Source organism: Saccostrea echinata, unplaced genomic scaffold (genome assembly GCF_033153115.1).
Source record: "Saccostrea echinata isolate AGI-Se365-2 ecotype Australia unplaced genomic scaffold, CSIRO_AGI_Sech_v1 ptg000033l, whole genome shotgun sequence".
In the NCBI taxonomy this organism is placed as follows: domain Eukaryota; kingdom Metazoa; phylum Mollusca; class Bivalvia; order Ostreida; family Ostreidae; genus Saccostrea; species Saccostrea echinata.
In genome coordinates this window covers 30645469-30660736 of record NW_026889782.1, presented here as the reverse complement: position 1 = coordinate 30660736, position 15268 = coordinate 30645469, and the positions used below count along the sequence as shown (strand labels likewise).

At 33.6% G+C, this 15268-nt stretch overlaps 1 protein-coding gene across 1 annotated transcript; it reads right to left on the bottom strand.

Annotated features, from left to right (window-relative positions):
* Positions 1-6330: 6330 nt before the first annotated feature.
* On the bottom strand, positions 6331-10690 carry LOC133198847 (riboflavin kinase-like). The gene is made up of 4 exons (XM_061334808.1): positions 10567-10690; positions 9667-9818; positions 9173-9275; positions 6331-7749 (listed from the first exon to the last, which is right to left on the bottom strand). Exons 1-4 carry the CDS (start codon positions 10649-10651, stop codon positions 7562-7564), a joined length of 528 nt encoding a protein of 175 aa, XP_061190792.1. The 5' UTR covers positions 10652-10690; the 3' UTR covers positions 6331-7561.
* Positions 10691-15268: the final 4578 nt, after the last annotated feature.

The window sequence follows — 15268 nt, the reverse complement described above, 5'->3', positions numbered from 1 at the left end:
ACAAGTACTTATCCCTACTCATTAATATAAATGTGACGTTTTTCGGGTTTATTCGAGCGATATTTCTTGGAATCGGTCCCTAATAAGTGATCAATCACAATGTCCCTGCGTCACAAAATATTGTTAATTCTGTATTTTAAATACGGATCTCTAGATCTTTATAGATCTGATACAAACGCAACACCAGAATTTGTTTCAACAAGTGCGTAACGGTTTCCTTGCATAGTTTACAAATCAAGTACAAGATATTTATTTGTTTATTAGCTTTCTCTCCTTATTAGGACATATGACTCCATATTCAGGGCACCTGTTAGGGCATTAGGCTTCATAGTTGGGGCACCTGTTAGGGCATTAGGCTCCATAATCAGGGCATCTGTTGGCCATATTTAGGGCACCTAATAGGGCTTTAAGCTCCATAGTTGGGGTCGCTGTTAGGACATTAGGCTCCATATTCAGGACACCTAGCTGTTAGGGCATTAGACACCAAAATTAGTGCACCTGTTAGGGCATCAGGCTCCATAGTTAGGGCACCTGCTAGGGCAATAGGCTCCAAGTATTAAGGCTTGCCTCACCATCGATAGGTGTCAAGACACCTGATACATTTAGGGAGTTCGTCAGGCTTCAGGTTTAGGGCCTTTCATTATTACTAAAATTCTGTATATCTTTTAAATAACAATTAAATATTTACACAAAGGAACAAAAACATTACATAATTGATATTTAGCTCAAAAGGGCATATCATCATAAACTTTTCATAAAATTTGACCTTTTTTGTCACTCTCTTTCATACAAAATTGATATGTTCAACAGCGCTCATAATTTTTCAATAAGCGTATAGTTATCAACACATTTAGGTGATGTTAAACCTCTCATTCTTGGCTTCTCTAGTTCTTTTCAGTTTCTTGCCTTCTATGATCGGTGAGTTTCGAACTGTGAGGTCGGGTATTGGTCGTTTTCGATTTTTTAAATAAACAGTGAAGTAAACCGTAACAAATATGAATTATGGAGATAACGAACTGTAAGCAATCTCAAAAGTCCATTGAATGTTTGTTTGTTTGTTTTCATGTTGTTTAACGTCCATCTCGAGAATTTTTCACTCATATGGAAACGGCACCACTTGCCGGTGGAGGGCTGCAAATTTTAACCTATGTTCGGCACTGAAAAACGTTGAGAAGTGGGGGATCTTTTTCGTGCCAACAGCTACTGCGCCACGGGACCTCGGTTTATACAGTCTCATCCGAAGGACTGGTCTCCAAGTCCCGCAGTTGATTCGAACCCGCGACCTCAGGATCAGCTCCTAATTACTCGGCGACTCTAAAGCAGACGCTGTAACCACTGCGCCACGCGGGGGACTCCATTGAATGAAATATGGAGATATCGAACAGTATTCCAGCCCGAAGTCAATTAAAGCAATTCAAATCGGGAACAGAGCAAACACAAACCTCTTGCTCTTGCCTATCGAATCAACTGGGAGACAAAAACCCATATTAAAACAATACAACGGGGAGCAGAGTAAAATTCCATATTTCGGTCAGTACATGATAAAACAACATAATGCATGTATGTTAAATGATTATAGTGTATATATGTAGATGTCTAGGTGTGTGGTAAAGAGATGCATTATATATATATATATATATATATATATATATATATATATATATATATATATATATATATATATATATATATATATATATATATATATATATATATATATATATATATATATATTTAAAACCTTTTGTGTAAACACGATGATCTTGTAAACAGGGAAAACTTGAAACAGTACCAAGCACGCATTATTGCCCACAAAAAAAATGACACGCATCATTTAGAGTATAAAAGATTCGAGGCTTGAGTAACTTCGGAATGATCTTTCTCCAGACCAAAAATCAAAACAATTCTGTTTTCACAAGTATAAACTTTACATTTAAGATAAAACTCATCTGAAATTTGGAAGGTTTTTGGAAGTAAACTCCGAGATGTTGGATTAAAAATTGGCTAATTAACTGTCAGGCATAGTAAAATTGCAAATTGAGCTAAAAGACACCCCAGAGTTTGATACATCTGCTAAATAATTTGATGTTTTACTTAAGAGAGACATTGGTAACAAACTAACAACTTAACTTTTTCATAAACCTGACTACTTTTTATCAATAATTTCCCTTATTTATCAAGCAATAAACCATTATCATCTGCACATGGTGGTTATTTCTCCCAGTTGATTTCATACGCAAGAGCATGTTCTGCGTAGGATCAAATTCAGGCTACCGACAAATAAGCTGATATTAAAAGATTTTTGTTTTTTGTTTGTTTGTTGTTTAATGTCTCGTTAATCTACTTACCTTGTCATGACCATTTGCAAAATTATTTTGTTAAAAAACATTCTGTTTGTACACACAAGTACTCCGAAGTTGATATTAAAAAGATGCTGGAGTTTCTGATTGAGAATAACTACGTAGTTTTTTGATATCTTCCAACAGGTCTTCCAACAATCTGCCATGAAAACCCATTGCGCCCCTTTAGTAGCAGACCTATTTTCATATTCAAATGGAGCAGAATTTAAAAAAAAAAAAAAAAAAAAAAAAAAAAAAACTTATGAGAAGAAGAAACTTGCTGTGTCCTTTAACTCGACATGTAGATATATCGGCGACATATTATCAATAAACAATACTTACTTCCATTCATATGAGGACTGTTATATCCCAGTGAACTTGAAATGAAAGATGCCACAGAGTGTGACATAGCTTTTTCATATTTGGATATTTTAATATAAAAAGACGTTAATGGTAACCTTACAACAAAATTTTATGATAAACGTGATGACACTTCAACTTTTCTATCGTCAACTTTCCTTATATATTTATAGCAATATACCTTATCACCTGCATACTGCGTGTATGTCTCACAGTTGATTCAACAGGTAAGAGCATGCTCGACGTACGAACAATTCTAAAACGAGGCAAGCTACTGACAAACAACTTGATGGAACAAGGATATCAATAGTCTCGATAACATTTCGCAAGTTCTGTGGTCGATACAATGATGTTGTCAATCTATCATTAAGACGATTGCTGACTGATGCTTTTCATACTAATTGTTAGGCCATTATTTACACACTGAATTGTCTACGAATTTTTTGTTTGCAGGATCATGACGGAGAGCACACACCGGTTGTGACCAGTCGGCAGAAGGTGCTTACTTCCCTATGACACCTGATCCCACCTCTGTTCTCTTTTGAGGTCCGTGATTGCTCTGCTCCCAGTTTGTATTGTTTTAATGGATTTTGAGCATGATCACTAATTGTTATATCTATGTTTCATTCATCATGTGGTGAAATAAAGATTTCCTTGGGAACACCCTAACGAGGACAATATTATATTAAATTTTTAGAAGAAGGTACCGTTTGGGCTTTATTGTGCTCTTAAAATTTAATGTTTTCAAAGAGTTATGAAATTCACTTAATAAAATATGAATTGAGAATATGAATGTGAAATATAAATCATGAAAGAATATGGCATTAAAGAGGACCATTCTGGAAATGTGAAGCAATTAATTTGGTACATTTCTATGTTTTAAACAGAAAATCCTCAAAATGACTAATTTAAGGATCATTTCCCTTAAGAAAGTGTCCACAGCCGTCGCCTACTTTAAGATATATTGTGTAAAATCCTTTGAAAATCACATTTCTCAAACTCTTTGTGAGCGATGCATGTGATCTATTTTATCTGAAAAAAAAAAATTCCACTGAAAATTGGTGTCTTCTGCAACTTTTTAAGAAAAAACGGGAAACGCACAAGTTCATGACGACACAGTTGGCATTTAAGAGGTCATATGATTTGTACAAACGATTTGTACGTTCTTCCTGATTAGAATTTTAATAATTCCGAAAGGATGAGTTTTGATTTCTTACATCACTTCCATATTTTAGAAAAAATACGGGCCACATTTGTTTTTAAAACTGTACCTTGTTCTTAGGGATGTATACACATAAACAAGAACATTAAGACATGCAATAAATCAAAACTACGCTAACTTGTTCAAAAATCAATTTCCGCAAATATCGTACACGTTAAATACAAAACATTTCCAGTAATTATGCAAAGGGGAGTAATACAGTAAAAAAGTCAATCCTCCCCTATGATCATTTAAATGTCCTCAATTATGTGTGGTGTTTGAAGAATAAAACTACATTCTGTATAAAATAATTACATTAAAATATTACAATTACACTCTGCCTCCTCAACAAAAATGTCTTCCAATAATGACACAAATAAACCATAGACTACATTTTGATTTTCAACCCCAAACACTCTGCAAATGAATTATTATACACTGCAAATAGAGTGCATCAAGATTCAGCATATTGTCCTTTGTTTGCTTTGCTGAAACAGTCAGTAGACAAAGAGACAACAACACATACCTTTAATTCTCAGCCAGTGTATTTTTTTTTCTGTTTATATATCCTCGTTATTAATTCATAAGATCAAACAGTAACTCAGAGAAAAATACAATAACAAACATTATATTAAATACATTTCAGTTTCCTTTCAAGAGACATAAATATTCTTCAAGCTTTACTTGAATATTTTTAAAGAAGGAAAAATATACGGGTAAATGCATGCAAATTTTCCTTCAAACATTTGAAATTAATTGTTCAATAAAGTGGACTGCTAGAATATATGATTAACCTGTCTGAGACTACATAATGTATTTCTACTAATGCATCATCATAGTCACAAGCTGATACCCTGTCATTTACAACTATAATCATGATAATGGAATAAATTTACTACAAAATACTTCAAAAACACAAAGAGCTCCCTTTATGTGTTTTTTTTTTTAAAGAATAAAAAAAGAATTTCAATGATTAAATTAATTTAAGTTGTAATAAAATGCATGTAAAATCAATAAATTTTTGCAGTATATGCTCTTTGAATCAATAAGCAAAACACAACATAAATGTGGAAATGAACATATTCTGTTGATTTCCACTATAGTAGGGAAAAAATGTATAGCAGAGCCTATAATGAGTGGTACCTTATTATAATGGGATGGGGTGATCTTAACAAGTGTCAATGGAAAACCTAAGATAAAAACTGAGTTCTGTATTGTTGTATTTTAAAAAAAACAAGATGTGTTTGTGAAACACTGATGTCCCCATATGGCAGCTTATGGCGAAGGTTAAAGTTTCTTCAAATGCAAGTCAAAATCCAGGCCAAAAGATAAAAAATGTTGATACCCAAAGAAAGTCTTGTCTCGAGGTATACACCTGTGAAATTTGAAAGACCTAGATACAACTGTTCAAAAGTTATGGCGAATTTAAAGTTTTTTAAATAAAAGTCAAACGTCAAGGTCAAGGTCAAAGTGGTTGGTATCCAAAGGAAGATCTTGTCACAAGGATTACATATGTGAAGTATGAAAGCCCTAGCACCAACCATTCAAAAGTTATGGCCAAGGTTAAAGTTTTTCAAAAGTAGGTCAAACTCCTAGGTTAAGGTCAAAGGGTCAACGTGGTTGGTATCTAAAGGAAGGTCTTGTCACAAGGATTACATATGTGAAGTATGAAAGCCCTAGCATCAACCATTCAAAAGTTATGGCCAAGGTTAAAGTTTTTCAAAAGTAGGTCAGACTCCTAGGTCATGGTCAAAAGGTCAAAGTGGTGGTTGGTATCCAAGGGAAGGTCTTGTCACAAGGATTACATATGTGAAGTATGAAAGCCCTAGCTCCAACCATTCAAAAGTTATGGCCAAGGTTAAAGTTTTTTAAAAAGTAGGTCAAACTCCTAGGTCAAGGTCAAAGGGTCAAAGTGGTTGATATCCAGAGGAAGGTCTTGTCACAAAGAATACACATGTGAAGTTTGAAACCCTAAGCACCGACTGTTCAAAAGTTATGGCCAAGGTTAAAGTTTTTCAAAAGTAGGTCAAACTCCAAGGTCAGGGTCAAAAGGTCAAAGTTGTTGGTATCCAGAGGAAGGCCTTGTCACAAAGAATACACATGTGAAGTTTGAAACCCCAAGCACCAACTGTTCAGAAGTTATGGCCAAGGTAAAAGTCTCATAAAATTTTGCAAAAGTGGGTCAAACTCCAAGGTCAAGGTCAAAAGGTCAAATATGATGGTACCCAATGAAAGGTCTTGTCACAAGGAATACACATGTGAAATATGAAAGTCATAGCTCCAACCAATCAAAAGTTATGGGCAAGGTTAAAGTTGACAACAGACAGACAGACAAACGGACAAACGGACAAACAGACAAACAGATATACAGACAAACAGACAGACAGGACAAAAACAATATACCCCGGGATCTTTCGATCCGGGGGCATAAAAATTATGCAGCAGTTGATGCACAAGTATAATGTATATATAATGAAGTTCTATGATTGACTTTTGGATTGTGGGTTCATTTTGTTTACAAGACTCAATGAAAAGTTTGACAACTTAGAAAACCACAAATCATAAAGAAATGATATGTAACACAGATTCCTGGAATCTCTGCCAAAAAAATTCCTGATTTGAGATTATATATGAAGGCTTAGTCCCTGTCAATTATTTATAAATATTTCCATGAATTCCTCTGCATATTGCCAACAATTAATATAATCACAAAGCTACATAATTTAAAAAAATATACCTGAAAAATGGGAGATTTCACAAAATAACTTCAACACTCTTGTATACTTAATATCGTATCTTCAAGCAAAAGTAATAGTGATTTAGTAAATGCTACATTTTCATGAGAATTCCACACACAATTTCATTCAAATATTATCTTAATCTAGGTCATGCACATAGATCTTTAATACATATACATAACAGATACAAATTCCTTGCCTTCTAAGGAATGATCTGCAGATTAAAAAAAAGATCTACTATAAACCCGCTATCATTTGTGACAACTTTTATATTCACGATTTATCAGTTTGGATTCTTATTTCAGTGACTAATTCTTACAACAGTAAAAAAAATATTCAACATAATACACAACAAAAACAAAAACAAAAAAAAAAAAACAGTTGCAGCGAGAACATTTGTGAGTAAGGCAAGGTCATGTATGTCTATATACAGTCAAACCTCGTTAACTCAGTCTCAAGAGGCAAAGAAAATAATTTGAGATATTCCAAGATTCGAGATATTCAGGATAAAATACTTCAGGAAAAAGATGTTGGGACTTCCAAATCTCTTAGCCATATCCATGGTATTATTCGAGATATCAGTGTTTGAGATACCCAGGTTCAACTGTAACATTCCCACATGAATAAAAGTTGGTTTACAGTATTTACCAGATAGCTGAATCAATAATGTGTGTATCAGTCACAACTTCATTCCTAGGTTTCATTTTCATGGACAATTACTTACCAGTAAATAAATAAGGTCTATAAAGATATATAAGATTATCATATAATCTTTTTTACAGGCAAAACAATTAATTTGAATATGTATACATTAACATCTACATGCACTAATGATAAAAAAATCAACTCTTATACACTCTTTCTTCATCCCTCTCTCAGCCTTTTAAAAAAATATATGTTGTTCCCTAAATTAAAATCCATCATCAAGTATTTGATTGGCTAGGACCATCATCTTTAACTGGTTCACATGTTAAACTTGTTCCCACACCTCCATTTTCTGTGCCACCAGATGGCGAGAAGAAATTGTTTGTTTTATACATGAGGTTGTCAGGCTGGTCTAGTTTCTCTTTAGCGATGTAGATGTCATTTTCTATGGCCTGTATCAACTCATCTAGAATTATAACAGATTGTATTAATTAATACAGATGTTTTAAAATAACCACCAAGGTACAGATCTTGTTACTGAAATCTCTTTGTTCTAAATAAGTCTGAATCACTACCCCCCCCCCCCCCCAAAAAAAAATTGATGTGCTACTCTAAGTCATATTTAATCATGAGAACTTTATTTTCATGTAATTACACACGACTCTTTGCACATGAAAATATTACTCCAGTGTTTATTTGTATTATTGAATGATATACACTAATACTCAAGATTGGTGAGAATTTTGTTTCACATATAAATTACGGGTAGTTGTGGACATTGTTTTACTCAAGAAAACTTTATTTTTGTATAATTACACAAGTCTTCCAGCTCTTAAAAAAAAATTATTCTTGCATAAAATAGTTTTAAAATGGGTATTTTAAAACAATAATAAAAATTTGTGAGAAATTTGTTTTACATGTTCCACATACAAATCACAGGTACTTGTGTACACCCCCCCCCCCCTTTAAAGTCCATACAACCCAAGGAGGAGTTGTAAAAAAAATGTAAAAAAAAATACCTATATATCATAAGAAAAATAATCCAAAATAACATGTAAAAAAAATACCTATATATCATAGGAAAAATAACCCAAAATAACATGTAAAAAAAAATACCTATATATCATAGGAAAAATAATCCAAAATAACATGTAAAAAAAATACTTAATTTTACTTTATATGATTATTGATATAAATATGAACAATATAAGGCCAAAAAAAAAAATGTGTGTTTCTGGTAACATGCTCATAAAATTAGGGTAGGTAGGTAGGTAGGCAATGACTTTTTTTTTTACTTGACTTTTTTTTTTAACATCACATAATATTTGAGTGTTTCATTAAGTAAACTGTATTTTACTCACAATCCAGTGTCCAGGAGAGCTGTTGATTGCATTCACTTCAGGTGAATGAGGACATTTCTTTAGTTTAAATCCCTGGCCAGGACAACATGACTTGCGATGCCCGCCATGTTGTTAAATATCTACACATGTGAAATCTTTTAGACGCTTGAAAAGACATTTTTTTATTCAACTATTACAAGCGTCTTTTTAACTGTGTGTGTTTTGAAGACTGCAGTTTTGGTACATAATCCGGATTTGCAATATAAAGTGGTAGGGTCGGCGTGAAAAACTAGGGTCGGTCTGGTTACCGGAAACACACATATTTTTTTTTGGCCTTATGTTTTTCTTTGTTATCATGGTAGCAGCTATTACAGAAAAAAAAAATTATATAACTGCCTTCGGCAGGTTTTGTATTTTTTTTTCTGCAATAGCTGCAACATTAATTCCAATACTAACAACTAAAGAAAGCATTTTTTTTGTTCAAAATACCCAACATAGTGAAAAGGAGACGTTTACTAAATAGCATGAAAACAAAGGGACACTACTCACCTAGTGATGAAAAGTCCTTCATCGGTCGTATATATCCGAGCATGATGACCTTCAACTTTGACCCATAGAAATCTTCATTAAAAGTGTGCATCAGGTAAGTCTCCTTAAATGGAAATTTTGTTTTTCTTGGAAAACACTAGTTTTACAAGCCATGTAAATTGTTATTTAATACCAGTTGATCATCATTAACATTGGCAATGGAAGAAAAATAATTATAAAAATTAAAATATTTTGTTATATGATTCAAACAATAGATTATCATTTCCCTAGCTCAGCAGGATTCCTACCACTGAATTTTTGGTGTTTATGTAGTATAGATTCTTAGTGTGTTTTTCTCACCATTGATTTTTTGGGTGTTTATGTAGTATAGATTCTTAGTGTGTTTTCTTAGCATTGAATTTTTGGTGTTTATGTAGTATAGATTTTTAGTGTGTTTTTTTACCATTGATTTTTTTGGTGTTTATGTAGTATAGATTCTTAGTGTGTTTTTTTACCATTGATTTTTTGGTGTTTTTGTAGTATAGATTCCATCCTACTGATAACACCATTTTGTAGACTTCACCATCATCAACATTACCCCAACCATAGTACACACCGAGGGGCATCCCCGGGGGCAGTTCTTCTACTACACTCTCTGGGAAGTTTGCTGAAAAAAGTGGAAAATAAAAAAAAATAGAATTTACCACAACATTTGCATTAGAGTTCTTATGTATGGGTCACCTCATTTTCTCAAACACTGACATGTCAATTACTAATGGACAATCTTTAAGGGGGCTCGGGGGAGGGAGGGAGGTGGGTCATAGTTTAAACTCTTTAACTTCCTCTTCTACATTCAACAATTTAAAATACAATATCTAAACTCTTCGTCTAAAAATATTTGAAATCAAGCCTATATATTGATTAAAAACAAAACAAAACACTAAGTACTGTTAATTATCACAAATTATTGATCTGTGATTGTCATGCATGAGTCTGCATGGACATGTTAATCTCTTCATGAAGTTCAAATAGAGTTAAAATTCAGATTGGCAACTGTTTCATTTTGTCTCCTACAAACGTCAAACAAACAGTCCGTTTCACCTCTACCTTTACGTTACTTAACTTTTTTTTTTAAATATAAAACACAGGTAATATTCCAGGGACTGCCATTACCAGGAACTGATAAAGACAGGTCATTAAATGTGATACAAAGTTGTCTCTCTTTGTCCCTTACCTATTCTTAAAATACAGTTACTATTCAATACAAAAATTTAAAAAAAAACAAACAAACAAAACAGAACAAAGCATGCAATTTTATTGTTACACGTATTCATTTTATAAGACAAAAAATTGTGTTTACGTAATACAAAAACATGTTTATGTATGTTTCCGATTATAGCACCTGTTAAACCAACCTGTCGGTATCCCTAGCTCCTTGCTGCCCCTACCAAACCCTTTCACGACTTCTCCCTCCGCAAAATGGGGGAGTTTCATTGACATAACGGAATGTATTGCTCTTCCTAGAAATCTCGTGTATGTCCTCATTGAATAAATGACAAACGGTATTTAGTGAATGCCGAGCTCGATGCAAAAATAAATAGCACAGGATAAGCTTTCTACACCTACCCAGCATGTACAAACAATTCAAGGTGAATATCTAGGAGTTTTTATTGATCAATTCTTAAGTGGAGAATTTATTATTGAGTCCATTGTACAAAAAGTTTACAACAGGTTGCGTTTTTTATACATACAAGTTCGTTTTTGGATAAAAGAAGTAAAATGCTATATTGTGTTCTGCTCTTGTACAATGTCATTTAGATTATACCTGCTGTGTATGATATAAAGGTTTGACAAACAGTTTGAAAAAGCAAGTTTACAAATATGTCAAAACAAAAATGGTAAGATATACATGTATATTAAAATTACATAAACTACAAGAATGCTTAGTTCACTAAATTTTTTAAATACGGAATACCGGGTATGACAATTCAGATTAAACCATGTACACATAACATCTACCATGGCTGTGCACCATCTTATCTAGGTGAAAATCTTACTCTAAGATCAGCTGTGTCTTCACGCAACATCAGAACATCCTCTAAATGAAGATTTTTTTTGATACCTCATGTGAAAGCATGTCAAGCAGACACTTTTTATTATCATGTCATTAAGAAATGAAATCTTTTACTAGCTTCTATTAAATGTATTAAAGGAAAGGGTACTTTTAAGAAACAAGCTAAGAGTTTTATCTTACAAAAGGGCATTTTAGAACATGAAAGTGATATGTTTCACTACTAATTTATAAAATATATTTTATTATATATATATATATATATATATATATATATATATATATATATATATATATATATATATATATATATATATATATATATATATATATATATATATATATATATATATATATATATGAAAATTAAAAATAACAAGGCAACAATGTTAGTAAAACGTAAGCGCTTTCATTATACTTCTTCAGACGTAAAACGTCTGAAGAAGTATAATGAAAGCGCTTACGTTTTACTAACATTGTTGCCTTGTTATTTTTAATTTTCATATTAATTACCGGACACTGTGATATTTCTTTTCATTTTTTGGATATATATATATATATATACTATCAGTCTTGTCATACTTAAATCTAATTTGATGTTTAAGCAATGCAGTGCTAAAATTAAAGAGCCAAACATTTTTTATAGTATTTTAATAATGAAACATTGCATTGTTATCTTATTTAAGATAGGACCCCATTGGAGATAAGCGGCTTATCCTGGTATCAAGGACCCAGGGGCGGATCTTGAAAGGGGGGTGGTGACCCTCTAGCCCCCCTCCCCCACAAGCACACTCTCAAACTTAGATTCACACACACGGAAAATTCTTAGGTCGTGGTAAATAATATCTTTTTTTGTTTTAGGGTGAAAAAGTACACCCCCCCGGTCTGAATAAAAAAAAACAACCTCATTCCAAAAACAACTGAAGTCTTAAAATTGAATGGATTGAATGGATTTGCAGTATTTCCAAAGAAAAAATAGCATTTTTTTTTACAATTTGAGAAACTTTTTTTCTTTGGTAGGTTTTTGAAAACCAATGTAAAACAAAGACTTACATGCAATTTACTGTGGCCTTATACATATTCGCTTTATTGACTGAATTTAGTTCCTTCAAAAAATAATCCGAAAATGGTACGTATATACCCAAAGATCGTCGGAATCCGATATCAAATTAAACCTCAGGCGCGGATCCAGGAATATTTTCCAGGAGGGGGTCCGACCCAGCCCAAAAAAATTCCAATAACCTAGAAAATTCTTGACAAGCACAACCTAGAAAATTCTTGACAAGCAAAAAAAAAAAAAAAAAAAAAAAAGTTAACCTATATCGGGTGGGGGGTGGGGGGTGGGGGGGGAGGAGTCGTTGATTTCTGAAGTTTCACACCTATAACTTTTCATACCAACTTTGCACAGATCCGCGTTTTCGAGGGAGGTCCGTGTATGGTCACATTTAGTTGGTGTAGTATATACATTTAATAACTTTGCAAACTCCGGGGGGGGGGGGGGTCCCGACCTCCCTCTAGGTCCGCGCATGAACCTAGCATGTTACTTATCATACACATGTATTGAAGTAAGTAGATTATTTCACTCTATTCGCTCATAAATAAAAAAGCTGAAAGAGAGGAATAGTAGGTAAATAGAAGGTAAATGGGGGAAAGGAAAATTTGTGAGACTCTATCTAATAGCAAGTCGGAATATGACCAACCGTTCGAATTGTTTTGAACAACATTTATATTTAAAACGTGAGTTAGACCTACAAATATCTAATCCAGCAAACGTTTTATCCTCTCTCTTTTTCTCTCTTTCCACTCGGCAAAAATTAAAGGGGTTCCAACGCCCGAAATCCCCATCCCCCTTTGGATCCGCCAATGGGGACCTAGTATATAGGTCCCTGCTGGTATCAACAACTTGGACAGAAAATTAATTAATCAAATTTAATCCTACATAATACATATATAAATGTTTCTTTTCTTTTGTCTCTGAACTTATTATTTCTGTATATATGATATAAGTCTGGATAACCGAGTTCTTAATACACATAAAATTCTGAGATAATTTTTAGATTGTCGGGATCGTCATCCAGAAATGACCAAAGCATGCAATTTTTCTCGCGGGAAAAGTCAGAGTGAAGGCAAAATGTAAGTGCCAAGGGATACTTGCGTAATATTTAGCTTACTACATGATTTCAAACATCAATATCGTAAACCTGGTCCTTAAAAGCTTTAAACAGCAAAATCAACCATTTTTTCTCCATATTTTATAAACATGTTAAAGCTCTTTAAATTTTGCATCTATTAGAAGTACAAATTTCAAAATTCAGCAGTCATACCATCCCAAGTTTTATCTCATGTAAATAATAGAAAGTTCATATATTTTTAATATTTTAATATTTTTGTCATCAATTTATATTCACATGCATTTTACATGCTTATAATGAATGTAACATGTGTAAGGCCATCTTTAAATAATGTTTGTTTGCCCTCTCCCGACTCAGACAAAAAAATTGGATTGGTAGGTAGGTAGGAAAATCTTTTTACCAGAAAATTGCAGCATTGCTGATGAGGTAAGAGGAATAAAAAGAAAAAAATATATTGTGTCTTTGAATGTAAATAAAAGTTTTGAGCCATTTTTAGCCAGTTGTTCGGGAGAGAGCAAGCAAACAATTTTTTAAAGATGGCCTAAGCTGTATAATTTTTTTTTGCATCAATAGCTTCTGCAAGTATTTTCTGCATCATTTTACAGTTTATGATGTTAAAAAAAATCTCCAAAAAGAAAAAAAAGTTATTGATGTTACAATTTATATACATAAAGGAATGGATTTTTAAAAAAAAAAAAAAACAAGAGGCCCATGGGCCACATTGCTCACCTAAGTAACTTTGGCCGTGCTGTTCTTTACCAGATTTCCCCCTGGTAATAGCTATTGTGGCCCCGCCCTACCCTGGGGATCATGATTTGAACAATTTACAATCTACACTACCCCAGGATGATACATAAGATTCAGCTTTTCTGGTCCAGTGGTTCTTGAGAAGAAGATTTTTAAAGATTTTTTCCTAGTAATATTTCAATATAAAACTTGAATTCCCTAATGGGGCCCCACCCTACCCCCGGGGGTTCTGATTTGAATCTACACTACTTGAGGATGCTTCCACATAAGTTTCATTTTTTCTGGCCCAGTTGTTCTTGAGAAGAAGATTTTAAAGATTTTTCTTACATATTTCAATGTAAAACTTGGATTCCCTATTGTGGCCCCGCCCTACCCCCGGGGGCCCTGATTTGAACAATTTACAATCTACTCTTCTTGAGGATGCTTCCACATAAGTTTCAGCTTTTCTGGCCCAGTGGTTCTTGAGAAGAAGTTTTTTAAAAAGATTTTTCCTATATAATTCAATGTAAAACTTGGGATTCCCTATTGTGGCCCCGCCCTACCCCTGCGGGTCCTGATTTGAACAATTTACAATCTACACTATCCCAGGATGCTTCCACATAAGTTTTAGCTTTTCTGGCCCAGTGGTTCTTGAGAAGATTTTTAAAGATTTTTCTTATATATTTCAATGTAAAACTTGGATTCCCTATTGTGGCCCTGCCCAACCCCCAGGGGTCATGATTTTAACAATTTAGAATCTACACTATCCCAGGATGCTTCCACATAAGTTTCAGCTTTTTTGGCCCAGTGATTCTTGAGAAGATGTTTTAATGACCCAACCCTATTTTTGTCTTTTCTTGATTATCCCCCTTGTAAGGACACTTGGCCCTTTATTTTAACATTTTAAACTCCCCTTTGCCAAGGGATACTTTGTACGAAGTTTGGTTAAAATTGGCCAAGTGGTTCCTGAGAAGTTGAAAATGTGAAAAGTTTATAGATGGACGGACGGACAGTTAGACGGTCGGACGGACGGATGGACGACGGACAATGGGTGATCAGAAAAGCTCACTTGAGCTTTCAGCTCAGGTGAGCTAAAAATTAAAAAAAATATACAGTTTGCAGCCAGTCGGGCTACCTTGACACACACACAAAAAATAGACTGGACCAAACTATTACTAGTACCCTTCA